At 40.0% G+C, this 18,035-nt stretch overlaps 1 protein-coding gene across 1 annotated transcript; it reads right to left on the minus strand.

Moving 5' to 3' along the window:
• Positions 1 to 616: 616 nt before the first annotated feature.
• LOC139324636 (vomeronasal type-2 receptor 26-like) lies at positions 617 to 10,849 on the minus strand. The gene is made up of 6 exons (XM_070954361.1): positions 10,638 to 10,849; positions 8,304 to 8,595; positions 5,697 to 6,572; positions 4,122 to 4,340; positions 2,358 to 2,484; positions 617 to 1,515 (listed from the first exon to the last, which is right to left on the minus strand). Exons 1-6 carry the CDS (start codon positions 10,847 to 10,849, stop codon positions 617 to 619), a joined length of 2,625 nt encoding a protein of 874 aa, XP_070810462.1.
• Positions 10,850 to 18,035: the final 7,186 nt, after the last annotated feature.

The raw sequence follows: 18,035 nt of genomic DNA on the forward strand, positions 1-18,035 counted from the left end.
AGTGCAACATTTCGCACGTAGAAGTTACCCTTTAATCTATCTCTAGGAAAGACATAACAGCCTGATTCCCACAGGCTCAGGTTCTCAGCTCCGGAGCTCAAGACATAATAAAGGAGGAGATAAGGGGCTCAAAGGCGCCTCAAGAGCAGTAAAAAGGACAGTAAGGGAAGCAGTTTTTCTTCTCTAGGATATACATGACATTTGAGGTGTAATAAACAGTAAACAATAGGATGTATCTGTTTAGGGTCAGTTTGCCCTTTTACAATGCTGTACCTACGTCAAATACCTTGTATCAATTCAGCACCTTGGCACGGAAGAGGCACTTCTGCCTTGACCAAAGATTTGGATTTCTAATATTTAAGTTTTATCCCAATATCGAATCCTAGCCTGGCTCAAACCCAGTTGTGATGTTACTACTAATGAAAACCCAAAGGTTAATTAAATCATATGGAAAAGTGCTTGCTGAAAAATTAATATACCCTATTCTTCCAAAACCACATAATCCTCAAAGAATTCTGAGATGGAAGATGAATTCAGTCAACTATGTATGTACACACACACACGAGCACAATTCCAAGTAGTTTTGCTTATTCAAAATGGAATCTTGTTCCTTTTTTTATTTCTTATGTGTTAATTGCTCTCTAGTGTTGAGGTCAGGCCTCAGTATAATTATATAGATTTTGGGGACGAAGATGCATCCCAGTAAACCAGCACTGGAAGACAGGATAGAGAAGATCTCCACAGCAACCACGTACTTCCCTTTGGTGCTCAGGTAGGTGGGGACAAAGGTCAGCCAAACATTGCAGAAAACCAACATGCTGAAGGTGATGAACTTGGCTTCATTAAAACTGTCTGGCAACTTCCTGGCTAGGAAGGCCACAATGAAGCTGAGAAGGGCCAAGAAGCCCATGTAGATCAAGACACAGTAAAACATGATGATGGAGCCTTCATGACATTCGATTACCATTTCTCCATAGAGTGTCTCCATGTCTAAATGTGGAAATGGGGGAGATGTGTTCAGCCAAACAATACAAATAACTACTTGAATGAAGGAGCAGAACCAGATAATAGAATAGGCCAACTTTTGCCCCACCCATTTGTGAAATAGGCTTCCTGGCTTTGATGCTAGGAATGCTACGATGACTGTGATGGTTTTGGCCAATATAGAAGAGATCGCAATAGAGAAGATGATGCTGAAATTGGTTTGTCGGAGGAGGCAGGTCACCCTATTGGGCTTTCCAATGAACAGAAATGAGCAGAGGAAACAGAGAAAGAGGGAGATAAGTAGAAGGTAGGTGAGGTTGCGATTGTTGGCTTTGACAATGGGAGTGTCCCGTTGCTTAATAAAAATTATAAACACCAAAGTTGTAAGTAGGGAAAAAAGAAGAGACAGAGACACCAGAGTAATGCCCAGTGGCTCTTCAAAGGAGAGGAAATGCAGTGTCTTTGGAATGCACTCATTGTGAGCTTGATTTGGAAATTGATCCTCGGGACAACGGTCACAATTCTCCATGTCTAAAAAGAAGGGAACAGTTTCTGAACGGGCTTAAACTTTTCAGAAGTTTCAGAATTTCTTTTCTGGATATACCTGCAATGTAAGTTTTTTCTAAATCCTTTTGTAACTCTCTATTCAACCTAGATTGTAAAAACGAGTACTGTAGTGAAACACAATTTAGATTTTTCTATATATCAGTGCTGTTGGAGTGCACTAGGTTTTATAGCATTTCTGAGCAAGAGAATAGCATGTCCTACTTTCTAAATGTGTGCCAGCTAGTGGGAAAGAGAAAAGAGATGCTTGATACTTTAGATCAGGGTTGAAATGCTACCGGTTCGGTCCAGTTCGCCTGGACCGGTAGTAAAACAGTCTACTGGTTCGTCGAACCGTTAGTAAAAAATGTAAAAAAAAAGTTCTGACAATCAGCTGAGTGATGTGTGATCGTTGGAACTTTTTAAAAAACCTTTTTAGCATTTTTTTACTACCTATTTACATCTATTCTCTGCCTCCTGAGTCCCAGCTGATCTGGAGGAAATGGGGATTTTGCAGTAATCTTCCCCTGAAGTGGGGAGGGAATGGAGATTTTACAGTATTCTCTCCCTGGAGTGGGGTGGGAATGGAGATTTTACAGTATCCTTCCACAGCTATGCCCACCAAGCAATGCCATGCCACGTCCACCAAGCCACACCCACAGAACCAGTAGTAAAATTTTTGAAACCCACCACTGTTCTGCACATGTGCAGATCGCTGATGACAACGTCCGGGGCAGTGGGCGGGGCATCCCGCCAGTTTTACTACCGGTTTTTGTGAACCAGTCCAAACCCACCACTGGGCTGGTTCCATTGGATGCCTTGAATCTTACCCATTTGTCTGGATATCATCTTTTCGGGACAGGGAGCACAAGCGTAGTAGCAAAATTTCCGCCCTTCGATCTTGTTCTTTCTTTTTCCAAGAGGACAGGGCTCGTTACATAAGGAGGGAGGAGGGATCTGTCCCCAAATAAAGAAAGAAGTCAGTAGTAATGTTTTACTTACATTTTTGTCTTACAGGCAATGACTGTTGATAGTCATTTCTGCCATGTAACAGACAATTCAACCTCCAAAAGGTTACCAGAGCCAGGAACGTAAGCGAAGTTGCATTTGATTTGTTTTTTTTTATCTAGTTGAAGTTTAATTAATGAAATGCAGCCCACATTTATATCTAAACCTGGATTATTTTCCCTACTGTTCCCCAGTCAAGGCTCTGGTTACTATCTTTAAACCCAGGAAGACATAAGGCCTGGTTACATGATGGACTACCTGTCCCACATAGTAGCTGCCTGGTTGGATAACTCTCATAAGGTTGGCACACTTCAAGTCCCCTTAATTAAACAATGCCATTTATAAGCACCCTGGAAGGATATCTTTTCTTGAATGGAATGGAATGGAATGGAATGGAATGGAATGGAATGGAATGGAATAGAATAGAATAGAATAGAATAGAATAGAATAGAATAGAATAGAATAGAATAGAATAGAATAGAATAGAACAGAACAGAACAGAACAGAAAAGAACAGAACAGAACAGAACAGAACAGAACAGAATAGAATAGAATAGAATAGAATAGGGACCTTGGTGGTCTTCTCGTGCAGCCCCTGCTGAAGCAGGAGTATCATGCTACAACATATAACTTTTTATACTGTTGTGGCTCTCTTGCCCCATCCAGTGGCTGGAGAGACAAATATGCCTGAACTCTATTGTTTGGAGCTGACTCCACCAATTTATTCATCAGCCCACACTCTCAAACCAAGTGTATGGTGGGAAGCCAGACTCCATTTCTTTTAGCATTTGGAGAAGGCAAAAGCACAAAGAAGCAGCCATTTTAATCTGTGGCACATGATCATCCAAGAACAAGTTCACATCCCACACACAGAGCATTGCTGGTGAGATTCAAACGGCTTGTATTTATTGATTGTTATGTTCAGCAGTAACTTAATACTGTCTATCTTATATTTGATTCTCACTGTATATATCCCTATTTGTCTCGGTTTCATCATATCCTGTTCTCTCAATAAAGCATTCAGATCTACACACATAGTCCATTGCCCAGAGTGACTGACTGACTGTCCGTCCATCCATCTGTCCATCTGTCCATCTGTCTGTCTATCTGTCCATCTGTCCATCTGTCCATCTGTCCATCCATCCATCCATCCATCCGTCCATCCGTCCGTCCATCATCTATCTGTCTCTGTCTTTCTTTCTCTGTCTCTGTCTCTGTCTCTGTCTCTGTCTCTGTCTCTGTCTCTGTCTCTGTCTCTGTCACTTTCTCACTTTGTCTCTCTGTCTCTGTCTCTCTGTCTCTGTCTCTGTCTCTCTGTCTCTGTCTCTCTCTGTCTCTCTCTGTCTCTGTCTCTGTCTCTGTCTCTCTCTGTCTCTCTCTGTCTCTGTCTCTGTCTCTGTCTCTGTCTCTGTCTCTGTCTCTGTCTCTGTCTCTTTCTCTTTCTCTTTCTCTCTCTCTCTCTCTCTGTCTCTGTCTCTCTCATCTGTCTGTTTCTCTGTTTCAATCTCTATCATCTCTCTTTATCATCTACCTATCTATTGAATTCTAAAGCACACATCTCTCTCTCCCATATTATTGTTATGTTACCTGAGTGAATCCATGATGCCACTGGATTTTGTCTTGATGAATACGGAAGGTTTCTCCTTGCAGATCTAGTTCCCCAACTGGGATGTTGATATAGGAGTTGTTTGGGAAAGTAACCAAATTGACAATGTCAAATCCAGCTTCTAATGCTCCATCTTCATTGAATTTAATTTCATCTCCAGCATTGTTGTTGAAGGAAATTCTCTGCAGAAATGAGTGGAGCTTGCGGAAGAAAAAGGATAAGGTTAGCTTTCAAAATGGCTTCAGACAACACCACGTTTTAAGTTTGGAGGCTTCCTTCCTTGGGAATAAAGAAGTATAGAGGACTGAAAGAATCTAGTGGTTATTTTGGACCATAGTCCATCTTACGGACTAAATTTTTTTTAGTACATATTGATTTTTTTTTCTAGTGACAATTGAGAGAGTTAGTGGAAAAAGAGCAAGAAGAAGCTATGGGAAGGAAATCTACAGAGAAGTAGAAAGGCAGAAGTCTGTTAAGGAGCAGTTTTGTTGATGTGGAAAGAGGAAAAAGTTGAGATGTGTAACAGTGGTGGTATTCAATTTTTTTCCTACGAGTTCTGTGGGCGTGGCTTGGTGTTGGGGGTCATGTGACTGAGTGGGCATGTCCAACTTGACGTCACTCATGTCCATGCCCACTATGTCACATGATCCCCCACCAAGCGACGCCCACAGAACCTGGTAGAAAAAAATATTGAATTTACAGCTATTCTTTCTACCTATTTTTTGCCCAGGCCTGGCCTAGTACTGCATGTCGCCTGCTCTCCCTTCACCAGTCACACGCATCACCCCGTTTCCTCTCCTTCAGAGGCCCTAGTCTTAGCCCGGCTTCCTCCCCCATGACTGCCTCTTTTGTCGTCTCACAGGCGCGACCTTACCTTTCTCCCACGGCTGGCTGCCAGGGAAGGCAAGCCAGAAGTGAGGCATCGCCGTTGTGCTCCCCACCAGCCTGCATCTCACCCCCCCTTGTCATGAGATGCCTGCAGCCTCCTCCTCTTTTTTTAGGTGTGGCTGGAGTCCAGCCGCACCTAAGAAACGACGCAGTACCTGCAGGCTTCTTGCACAGAAAATTACTGACCTCCGGCTCTGCTCCGTTTCCCGAATGCACTGCTGTCACCCTCTTCTATGCACCAGCCATGCAGGCACACCCCATTGCCTGCTGCCGCTGCGCTGAAGAGACTTCCCCGGGCAAGTCCAAGCGGAGCAGCGAAGTAGGCAATGGGGTGAGCCTGTGCATCTGGTGCACATAGAAGAGGGTGGTGGTGCATTCGAGAAGTGGAGTGGAGCCGGAGGCTGGTAATTTTCACTGCAAGAAGCCTGCAGGCACCGCATCTTTTTTTCGGTGTGGCTGGACCCGAACCGGTATGAACCGGCTGAATACCACCTCTGATGTGTAGGCAAAAGTGGGTCAATATTTGTAATGTTTCAATCTTGAAGAAAGATGAACATCAGTGATGCTTAGATAGATGGTCTACAATGATCTGTTGACTCAATAAGTCTTGGCACTCAATAAGTCAAGGACAACATTTCAAAAGAGCATTGAGAAAGGGGAAAACTTACCTGCCAGGCTTCTACAATCTTTGATCGCCTTTGATCCCTGTTGTTTTGTATCTTCTGATAAGTCCTCCCTGTTTGAGCAGCCTGTAATGCTTGAGCCACAGCATAGATTGCATTATAGATACTGTAACTATGGCCAAGTATTCTGGTTTCAAAGAAGGGTGCAATAAGGTCCTCTAGTCTTTCCTCTCCAGTACGTTCCTCATCTTGAGAAACACCATTATTTGGTGGTGAACAGCCAAAAGCGTGGCTCCAGAAATCTCTAATAAAGCCATCTTGACTTGCCTCAGACAGGGTGACGGCCTGTATAAATTGTTGGAAACCTGGAAGTTCTCTTGTGCTAATTGAGAAGGAAATTGCCCCTTGGAACGTTTGCATATCGATAGCTCTTTGTAAGCAATGTAATGTGAAATCATTTTGGGCCATTGTGATCCACACTTTTCGCGTGGAAATTTTCTGTGAAGAATCCGAAGGTGTTGGGAGAAAAAATTGGGTGGCTTGTAGAATAGAGACCAGCCACATAAAGACTGTATTTTCTCCATGTACAATAACTGTATTTGCGGTTCTCTCTGTGAACAAAGTAGTGTGCCTCAGACAATGTTCAATCAAGTCTAATCCTTTGGAAGAGTGTAAATTTCTGTCAATCCTTTCGGTGAATTCGGAGCAGATTTTATTTTGAGAGAGCATGGGTTCCAGAGTTTGTATGAAATGTTCTCCATGTTTATCATCTACAATGACAAATCCTACCCATTTCCATCCAAAGTACAGGAGGAGCTGGATTAAACCCTTGTACTGGAGATCTTCATTGGGGGCCATGTGATAAAAAGGGGGGAAACGCGATTCATCAGTCACTGCCAATTGAAAAGAACCATATGAAATCTAAAAAAAAAAAAAAGAAAGGAGGAATAAGACAAAGAGAAAATGATAGAGTAAGAGAATGGATGGATATGTCCTGTTTTTATTGATTTACTGTAAACTACGTTGTTTTTCAAAATATGGTTGTTTAGTAATATAGATAAGGTTCAGAGATCTCCCTAAAAGGGGGATATCCTTTCTGAACTTTGTCTGTCTATCTGTCTGTCTCTCTGTCTCTCTGTCTGTCAGTCGTCATCATCATCATCATCATCATCATCATCATCATCATCATCATCACCATCATGATGCTTGTGAAGAAGGCACAGAAGAGGCTGTACTTCCTGAGAGTGCTCAGGAAGATAAATCAATTTCAGCATCTACTTCTATCCTACTATCGCAGCACCATTGAGAGCATCATAACATAGAGCAGTAATGGCTAACCTTTTTGCCATCGTGTGCCAAAAGTGGGGGGAGCATGGTGGGGTCTCATGCACGTGTGCCCACATCCATAATTCTCTGTGCCCCGCCCCCCCGTGCTCCCCCCGCTTTTGGCACACGATGGCACAGTGGGCCTGGTAGCTCCGTTTTTTGCTTACCCCAGGCTCCAGAGCCTTTCTAGGAGCCTGGGGAGGGCAAAAACAGCCTCCCCACCCCAGAGGCCCTCCGGAGGCCAGAAACAGTGTGTTTCCTGATTTCTGGTGGGCCCAAAAGGCCTGAAAATCAGCTGGCTGGTGCACGCATGCCTGTCGGAGCTGAGCTTCCATGCCCACCGATATGGCTCCGTGTGCCACCTGTAGCACCCGTGCCATAGGTTTGCCATCACGGACATAGAGCATTTTTGCATGGCATGATAGCAGCTCTGTAGCGGACAAAAAAGCTTTACAGAGAATCATTAAAACTGCCCAGAATATCATCGGGCTCCGGCTGCCAGCCCTGAATGACATCTTCAAATAACGCTGTTTGAGGAAGTTGCATAACATTCTCAGAGACTCTTCCCATTCTGCTTACAATCTTTTTGGATGTTTTCTTCTGGCAGAAGATACAGAACAATTAAAACTCAGACCACACGTTTTCTGAATAGTTTTTATCCCAGAGCTATAATTGCACTCAACAATGAACTAAAGGGCCACCAACAGTGAGCTGTTGGACAGCATTACTTGGTCTGTTGTGTGGATGTTTAGGTGGTTTAGGAGTGGGGAATTTGTGTGGGTGGGAGTGTGTTTGGGGATTGTTATGTGTGTTGGACCTGGTCTTTGGGTGTTAAGTGAATTTTGTTGTATGGGTATACTGTGTATACCCATACTACATACTACATACTACAATACAAGATAACTTGAATATTTGAATTGAAAGAATCAAATCTTTCAGTGCTTCCTAGGTGAATGTTCCTTCTACATGTTGTGCTCCCCATCTTTAATATAAAACCCAGGTATTTGTGCACATTATGCTTCAAATATATGAACTGAAATAAGTGAGGCAGGTAATGATAGCTAGCATAAGCCTGCAGGTTCAAAGAACTATGTGTTAAAATTCTGTATGTCTCGATTCATCATACTGAACGAAGCAATATACTGAAGAGAAACACGGATTAATCAAAGTCTGCCCTTTACCCTAATTTCTTTACTCCTCTTTACCCTAATTTCTTTACATCTGTTTACCGATAAACCATCAAGTTGCTTCTTGAAGGGGAATTCAAAGGCAGACAATCTGTGTGATTGATGTCCTAATTTTGAGATCTTTAGTTATGGCTCCAACCTGTGGGATCTTGAAAAGCTGCAAAATTTCTGCCATTCGTATGGATGTTTCGGGACTCATCCCTCCAATGATTCCCATCACTTTCTTTTCAGTCCCACAAATATAGTTGGGGACAATTTTATGTGACTTAAAAAGCAGATCCAGAATGGTACGATAGGTCATTAGTGCATCAGAGTAGCTGTCATAGATATGGAATCCAAGAGTGATGTTATGCAAGATGTGAGAATCCTTGTTGATCTCTTTCACGGCAAACACTAAAGCCAAGACGTGTTGGTAGAACTTGGTTACCACACTGTAAAAAAGTCACTTGTTTCAAAAAAAACTGTGCTATGCATTACATACTAAGGAAGACATATCCAGTGACAGAAATACTACGAGGAAGACACACTGACAAGAGAACTATACTGAAGTTCACAGTTTTATGATTCCAGGTTCATATCCTATAAGAAGTGGTTTGTTTAACTGTATCCTTTAACAGATACTTAAACGGATAACTGATATACCCAGAAATGTTAAAGGACATGATTGAATAAAAAAGTAATGCATTCCCAGTGGTGGGTTTTTAACGGTTTGGCCTGGTTCGGGAGATCTGATAGCGGCAATGGTGAGCTGAGAGTGAACCAGTTCTCTCTGACGATTAGCTTGGCCCTCCCACCCGCGTCTCCGTTATACGTACCTTATATTCCATTGTTTTTAGCCCAGCTGAAAGGTGTGGCAGAGTGGATTGCCGCATCTCAGCTGTTCCGTAAAACACTGCGCTTGCATAGAGCAAGTGCATGCGAAACGCATGTATAAAGTGAACCAGGGGTAACACCGGTTGAAACCCACCACTGTGCATTCCCTTTGAAAAACTGGAGGAATCATGAAATATTTTAAGGAAGGAAGAGAGGATAATATTCTCGAAACATCTGTATGGTTGTCATGTAGAAGAGATCTACAGAAGAAATCCCATTTTTCCTGCCTTTAAAAAGGAGAGACTTTATGTTTCTTTTTTTCATGTTTATTCATGTTAAAATTTCCATTCAAATTTTGGCCCTTCATCCAGTTCCATAATGTCCTCTGAGCAAGGATTGGCTTAGAACAAAGGTTGGGAACCTTAAACGCTCAAAGAGCCATTTGGACCTGTTTCACAAAAAAAACAAAACAAAACAACAACAACAAAAAAAACACCGGGAGCCACAAAACTTTTCCCATGCCTGACTATTTCCTGAGTGGCTACAAAACTAGCATATGTAGTTGAATTAAACGTTCTTTTTTCTTCTAAAACTTTTCTTTTCTTGGATTTATCCATGGTTTGCCTACCAGGAGTCAAAAAGCTCAAGAAATCATGTCCAAGCGGGTGTCGCACATTGGTGGTTGTGACTCATATTTTGAGCGACAGGGAGCTGCAGCAGAGGGATAAAAGAGTCCCATGTGGCTCCAGAGCCGCGGGTTGCTGATCCCTGGCTTAGAAGACGTACAAGGTCTTTATGATTCTGTTAAAACATTCATCTTATTATGAAAACAATTCCTGTACAATCAGCTCAAGCCTGTTCAGTGTTGTAAAAAATCCAAACATTTTGCTCCTTGATAAGCAGCAAAATAAGGGATAGTAGGAATCATTAAATACTCCATAAGAAAACTCTGAAGAGAAGACAGGTTATCAAGTTGGAAGAAACAGAACGGGTTCATTTTTTAAAAATGAGAATCTGAGCTGAGCGGAACAAATTTATAGTACGGGGGAGCTCAGTGATCAGGAGAGTAGAGCTGATGAACATAGCCATTAGCTATATTAGGAATTCATTTATCCTTCCATGGTGAACTCTTTCTATTCTTAAAAGGAGATGGTAAAGAGAAGAGGACCTATTTCTCCTTGTAAAGTTTTGTGTTTCAGCTTTGCATTTTTCTTTCAAAGATTGTGGATCTTTTTGAAATAGGACAGGTGGATCCCAAGCCTCTAAGCGATACATGAAAAAAATAGAGACACGGTAGTAATAACTAGTGTTACCCCAAAGCTTTGGAAATGATTTTTCATTCCACAGTCAATGCCTATATTTAAAATATTATAGTGCCTATTAGGTGATGGTGAATTAGGGCCGGTTGTTTTTCCTCCAAGTTGGAAGAGTTTTCAGTTCTCAACAGAATATCTGCTTGTCCTGGTCTATCGGATTTTGGCTTAATTAGAACAGAGGATGTTGAATTAACAAATCATTTCTATATAACAAGCTGCTGTTAAGGATATGCCCGTGATACATTTATATTCATTAACAGATGATGATGGAACATCTACTTTTACATAGATGGAAAGGAGAGAGCAGGATTAGATTAAAATAAACTAAGAGAGGGATTTCTTACATTGGGAAGGCAAGCGATTCCTCAGAAGGATGTTTATCAAAAGTAACTTTGGGGAACATGTAGTGAACATGAGACACCAATCCACCGATGAGAAGGTCTCCCTCCTGGTACCATTCCTGTGGAATTTGAATGGCTTCATCTCCAGTGCACTTAAGAGGCTGGATCTTCATGGTCAATTCTGGATAGAGTAAAATGGCAATAATCCCCAACATTCCTGCTGATTTAGCTTCTCCTGTATTGCTGTTGCCAGCAGCCTTGATTCAAACAGGATACTATAGATAGTGAAAGAAATGCTACCTTGGTTGAGATCTGTCTTCAGAATATATCGTGCCTCATTCATTGATCTGATCCATTTTCTTCAGCCTCCCTTATGTCTGGATACTCAAAGTGTAAAGGAGAGAGTTGACCTTTGAGTCTAATATCTAATTATTAGCAATTTAAAAGACTCTGGGTATGAGGTTTTAACAGAATTTCATTGATCTTGTATAATTATTCCAAGATGATGGTCAGAGTATATTTTACAGGTGTGGAGTAAAGTAGCTAGTTTCACATAGAGAAATAGGGAGAATCTGTCAGCTCTGGAATTGACTAGGCATTGGCTCATCAACAGTCTAAAAATATTAGCACAAAGCCCACAAGAAATAGATATTTATGCTATGAACAGCAAAAAGATTCTGAGAACCCAAATTTATGGCAACAGCTCTCATATTGACCCTGTCATGGTTGGGGAGCACTTCAATCAATTTTGAGGAATGGTCCTCAGCAGGGAGCAATATATTGGATAGATATATATATATTGATTCTGAGATTTGCTTCTGCTAGTTCCTTCCAAAGCATCTTGAGAGCCACTGGAGGATTGACCTGTTGACTTAATCATCATGTCTTTGATATCTGGAGAGATGTTGCTGGAGCAAACATGTTTGTGAACGGAGACCTTATTCTGCATCCTCTTGGGGATTGAGGAACTGCGCTTGAGGTCTATAATTTGGCTGAGTGGCCTATTTCTCAGAGTTACATACATGAAATTTGTGGCCATATATGTTCTTTTTTTTTTTATTGAAAAAGTTTTACAAATACATTTTCTCCCCAATTTCCCCCCCTAACCCGCCCTAACCCTCCCTAACCCCCCTAACCCTCCCCTCCCCCCGGACTTCCACAGAATATAATCCAAATCAAAAACATATTTTATAAAACTTAAACCCCTCCACCCCCTATATATTTTTCACATTTTCACAATTCAATTAGTCTATCACTATATAATACCTTCAATTAAAAGCTATCTGATATTTCCTAGTTTGATATTTATTCTACACATAATCTATCCACTTTTTCCACTCCCATACATAAGTCTCTTGTGTCCGATCTTTTAGATATGCTGAAATCTTCGCCATCTCTGCAAAACTAGCCATCTTCAAAGTCCATTCTTCAATAGTGGGCATAGCATCATTTTTCCAATATTGACCTATCAGTAGTCTTGCTGCTGTAATCATATGCAATATCAGCTTCACTTCACCCAATGTAAAACCCTTAACTATACCCAATAAAAACAATTGTGGAGAGAACTGAATTTTTTTCTTCAAAACATTTTGTATGACCCACCAAATTTTTATCCAAAAAGCCTTCACTTTCTTACAAGTCCACCACATATGATAATATGTGGCATCTAGGCAATCACATCTCCAGCATTTTGGTTGAACATTAGGGTACATACACAATAACTTCTTAGGATCTAAATGCCACCTATAAAACATTTTATAAAAATTTTCCCTCAAATTCTGCGATTGTGTAAATTTAACATTCTGAACCCATATTTTTTCCCATGTTTCCAACATCACTGGTTCTGCAAAATTTTGTGCCCACTTTATCATACAATCTTTAACCAGTTCAGTTTCTGAATCTCTTTCTAATAAAACATTATAAACCCTTTTAATAGGTATTGGACCTTTCTCTTTTATATGTCTAACCAGTTCTTCTTCATGCATCATTATACCAGTTTTTTGATCCTCTTTCCATCTCAGTTGAAGTTGGTTATACTGTAACCAAGTTAAATTAATCCCTTCTTCCAACAGCGTTTCTAATGTCTTCAGTTGCCATCTGCCCGCATCTGTAAAAAGAACTTCTTTATATAACCCCCCCCCCCCGAGTGACATTATATTTGTATTCCACAAGATATGACCAAGATCCAGCCATAGCGGTATTTTATAATCCCATTTGAATCGGTGCTTCCTCCAGACTCTCATCAAAGAATTTCTGAGTATGTGGCTTTTAAATACTTTATCCACTTTGTTCTCATAAAATAAGTATGCATGCCAACCAAATTCAAGATCATAACTTTCTATATTCAATATTCCAGTCTTTTTTCTTCCAAACCAATCACTTGCTTGTGTCAAAGCTGCTGCTTCATAGTATAATTGTAGGTTTGGAAGTTTAAGGCCTCCCCTTTCTGAAACATCTTGCATAATTTTCAGCTTAACTCTCGGTTTTTTCTCATTCCATACAAACCTATTCACTCCACTTTGCCATTCTCTTAGTTGTTTGTCACTTTTAAGCACCGGAATCATTTGAAACAAAAAAAGAAATCTTGGCAAAACGTTCATCTTAACTGCTGCTATTCTTCCAAGTAGAGACAGCTGCAGTTTTTTTCCAAATCTCCATATCTTTCTGTACCTCTCGCCACAACACCTCATAATTATTTTGAAACAATTTCATGTTTGATTCTGCAACCTGAACTCCTAGATATTTAACCTTTGATACTATCTCAAAACCTGCCTTGCTTTCAAGTTCCTGTTTTCGATCTTGTGTCATATTTTTAACTATCATCTTAGTTTTTCTCTGATTCAATCTAAATCCTGATACCATACCATATTGTTCTATAATGTCTTTCATCTGGATTATTGATTCCATCAGCTGTGTTAGGGTAACAACCAGATCATCTGCAAATGCCCTTATTCTGTAATCCTCTTGCCTTATCACTATTCCCTTCAAGGTACTCGAGTCCCGTATTGTGTTCAACAAGACTTCTAATGTTAAAATAAATAGCAATGGGGATAGTGGACAACCTTGTCTTGTTCCTTTTTCAATACTAAAATTTGTTGTCAAACTTCCATTAATAATAATTTGTGCCATTTGTTCTTGATAAATTGCTGAAACCGCCTGTAGAAATTGATCCCCAAAATCCATCTTTCTTAAAGTCTTTAGTAGAAAGTTCCAATCCACTCTATCAAAGGCCTTCTCCGCATCCAGGAAAACCAGCACTGCAGGGATCTGTTTATTCTTCTCAAGATATTCCAATAAATCTATAATTTGCCTTACATTATCCTTCATGTATCTGCCTTCTATAAATCCCATTTGATCACAATGAATCACCTCTTGAATAATTGGCATCAACCTGTTGGCTAATACTTTTGCAAAAATTTTATAATCATTGTTCAGAAGAGATATTGGTCTAAAGTTCTCAGGTTTTTTAGGACCTACTTGCTCTTTCGGTATCAGTGAAATATAAGCTGTTTTCCATGAAGGGGGTATTTTACCCCCTTGTTGTATACTACAAAATAGATCTTTAAGATGTTCAATCATTTCTGCTTGTAAAGTTTTATAATACACCACAGTTAAACCATCCGTCCCTGGTGCTTTAGCTATTTTCAATTGTTTAATTGCGGCACTAATCTTCTCAACTGTTATAGGATAGTCCATTCTCTCCTTTTGTTGACTAGAAATTTTTGTAACTCTTCTTTTTTCTAAATATTTCTCTATAAGTCCATTCTGTGTATCATCTTTGGCATATAATTTAGTATAATCATCTAAGAAAATTTCTTTAATTAATTTTTGTTGAGAAACTTCCTTCCCTCCGCTGTCAACACTATCGATGACCCGTGCACTCTGCTTCTTCCTTAGTGTATAAGCCAACCATCTGCCCGGTTTATTAGTGTTGCAAAATGTATTATGTTTCGCAAATTGTAAATTTGTTGCTGTTTGTTCCGCCATAAGCATTTGAAATTGGTCTTTCAAAAGTTTTATAGCTCCTCGTATTCTTTCATCTGTTGGATTTTTTATAAGTAACTGTTCTTTGTTCTTTATTTCTACTTCCATTTCAGATCTTTTCTTTTGTCGGTTTAATTTATGTTTAGAGTTCATATGAATAAGTACCCCTCTCATATATGCCTTACTCGCATCCCACACAATTTCAATAGGGGTACCCTTATTCAAATTCATTTCAAAAAATTCTTTCATCTGCTTTTTAAGTTCTGTTATATTCTTTTCATATCTAAACAAATTTTCATTTACTCTCCATGATCTTTTCTCACTCTTTCCCATCTCAATTTCTATCCATACCGGGCTATGGTCAGTTAAAGTCCTTGGAAAAATCTTTGTTCTTTTTGTTTTTACAAGTAGATCAGATGATAATAAAATAAAATCAATCCTAGAAAAGGATCTATGTCTGTCTGAAAAGAAGGTAAAGTCCAAATCTTTTGGGTTATGTATTCTCCAAATATCTTTTAATTCCAAATCTTCTTTCATATCAAAAAAAGTCTGTGGTAATCTAATCCTTGACTTTGCCAAGCTCTTTTTGTTTATTTTAGAATCAATTACTCCATTCCAATCTCCCATAATTAGAATAGATCTATAGTCCCATTGCAATATTTTAGAATGCAAAATTTTATAAAAATTTTCTTGTTGTTGATTAGGAGCATAAATTCCAATCACCAGAATTGGACCATTTGCTGTGTAGAGTTCAATTGCTATAAACCTACCACAGTCATCTGCTTCTATAATTTTAGCTGACAGTCTTTTATTTATATAAATCACTACACCATTCTTTTTTTCCAGATTCGAAGTTATAAAATGTGTTCCTAATCTTGAGTTTATCAAGTATTTTTGATCTTGTATTCTAATATGAGTTTCTTGTAAACAAATTATATCATTATTAAATTGTCTCAGGTAATTAACTATTTTCTTCCTTTTCTGTAGTGAGTTTAATCCATTCACATTCCAAGATAAAAATTTAATCGTCATGTACACTTTCTTGAAGCGACAAGAGCTCGTGCTGAAGATTTTCCGAGTCGGTGGTCTTCGGCTTTGCTCCTCCCATGGCTCCAGATTCTTGTATATTGCCCTTAACTTCTTTCTTATATTGCTGTGGTTTGGGCGTTTCCTGTTTTTGTTTTTCTTTGATTTGCTTAGAAACTGCTCGAGTTATGCGCTGATCTTTAGCTTCACACATCCGAGCTAGATCCAAAGCCACTTCTCTTGTAGTCTTGGGTGGTACATTTACAATTTCCGAAGGAAAGTCTAGCAGGGGTGCATCCAGAAATCCTCCTGTAGCTCCCTGCATTTCCATTGCCTCCAGTTCCAGCTGCTTAGACTGCTCTTCCATCTCTTGCTGAGATTGCTTCTCCTTATCACACTCCTTTGTCTCCAACACAGAAGATGTACGTGGAGATGGTGAACTTGATTTAAAAAAATTTGAATAGAATTCTTCCGCCTTCTCAACAGTATTTAATCGGTATCTTTCTCCTTTATATCTCAAAATTATACCAGTTGGAGCATCCCATCTAAATGGAATTTGTTGTTTTTTTAGTTCATTCACTAAAAATCCAAAGTCCTTTCTATCTTTTAACATCTTAGGTGGTAGCTCTTTATAGACTCCAATCTCCTTTCCATCCACTTGCACAGAAGAGACAAAGGACTTTTGCAGAATATTATTTCGCATTTTTCTGTCTGTAAAATATATCACCACATCTCCGGGCAATTGTCTTTGTCTGGCCACCCAAGAATTCACTCTGTACACTTTGTCCATTTTACAAAAAATCTCTTCAGAACTAATCTTTAACATCACAGCTAATGCATCAGCACAGACCTGTCTCAGGTCTTGCCTATCATTCTCTTTTAAGCCCCTCAGCCTTATGGCAAATTCCATGGACCTGAACTGCATCACTGTAATCTCATTTTCAAGTCTCTGCATTTTATTGTCAGCATCAAAGATTTTACAATCAGTCTCCTTTTTTTTAACATCCATTTCTGATCTGAGTTCCTCCACTTTTTTATCAGTTTTAATAATTGCTTCTGACAATCCAGTCACAACTGTCATTAATTTTTTAGTCACCTTTTCATATTTTTCTTGCACCACCTCTTTAATTTCTTTAATCTCCTGCTTAATTTCCTGTTGTGACTTTTTAAACTTCTCATCCAAATTTTCATCTTGTTTCATCAAAGCCTGGGCAATAAACTCTTTCAAACTTTCAAGATCAATCTCTTTTCTCTGGCTCTGCTGGCTAGAAGGCTGTTGTTGTGGCTTTTGGGTGGGAGAGCCCCCCCCTGCCTCCTTCGTGTCTTGCTTTGTCTGTTTAGAAGCCATTCTGCCACGTAGCCTAACTTTTTCAAAAAGGGAGGTTCTTCTTTCCCTTCTTCCTCCACAAAGTCCTCTAAAAAATTCCCCCAGGTTTGATCAAATTAAAAATAAAGTTAAGTCAAAATCAAGCTTGCTTATTATAATCTTTTAGTCTTTTCTCTTCAGTTGTTACAAGCAGTGAGACTTTGTAACGTATTAAAGTAACTAGGCAAATCCACTTTCACTTTCAGCATTCCTCTGCGCTGAAGCTGGGCGCCATTTTTAGGAAACTTTCACTCTCCCACTTAAACTTAATCACAGGGCTAGCACAGCACAGCAAATACTTGCGGTTTTGAGGTTCAAGTCCCGATTTCGCCCTGTTCAATTTGGAAATTTGCATTGCTTTCACTTGTTTGGATGGTCACGCCGTCTTGTTCTACCAGGTAGAAGCGTCCCCAAGGTCCGGAGCTTCAGCGGGCTGGAGAGGGAGCCGCGCCTGTTTCCTCCCCCAGAAGCAAAAAAAGCAGTCTGGGGGCTTCACAGGGGCTCAACCAAATGCCGCCGGCTCTGCACACAATTCCTTTCGGATTTGGAGTTTTTCGAGCTGCTTCTCCTTTCTCGAAGCTGCTCTTTACAGACAGCGGGGCTGGTGGTCTAAAAAAAGACCGTCTGGCGGTGGCGAAGACCAAACCAGAAGTCGCCATATATGTTCTTGAAATGAATGAAGGAATGAATGGATGAATGAATAATCAATCAATCAATCAATCAATCAATCAATCAATCAATCAATCAATCAATCTCCCTCTCACATACAAACACACAGGCTAAATTTAGGCTCCTAATCTTTCGCATATTGTAGTATATGCCCAAAATTATATGACTACTAGTAGGAAGGGATAAATAATGTTTAGCAGAGTGATGGCGTTCGGGAAAAAACTGTTCTGGTGTCTAGTTGTTCTGGTGTGCAGTGCTCTATAGCGTCGTTTTGAGGGTAGGAGTTGAAACAGTTTATGTCCAGGATGTGAGGGGTCTGTAAATATTTTCACTGCCCTCTTTTTGACTCGTGCAGA

Source organism: Pituophis catenifer, unplaced genomic scaffold (genome assembly GCF_029215685.1).
Source record: "Pituophis catenifer annectens isolate HBS135680 unplaced genomic scaffold, rPitCat1.0.hap2 SCAF_15, whole genome shotgun sequence".
In the NCBI taxonomy this organism is placed as follows: domain Eukaryota; kingdom Metazoa; phylum Chordata; class Lepidosauria; order Squamata; family Colubridae; genus Pituophis; species Pituophis catenifer.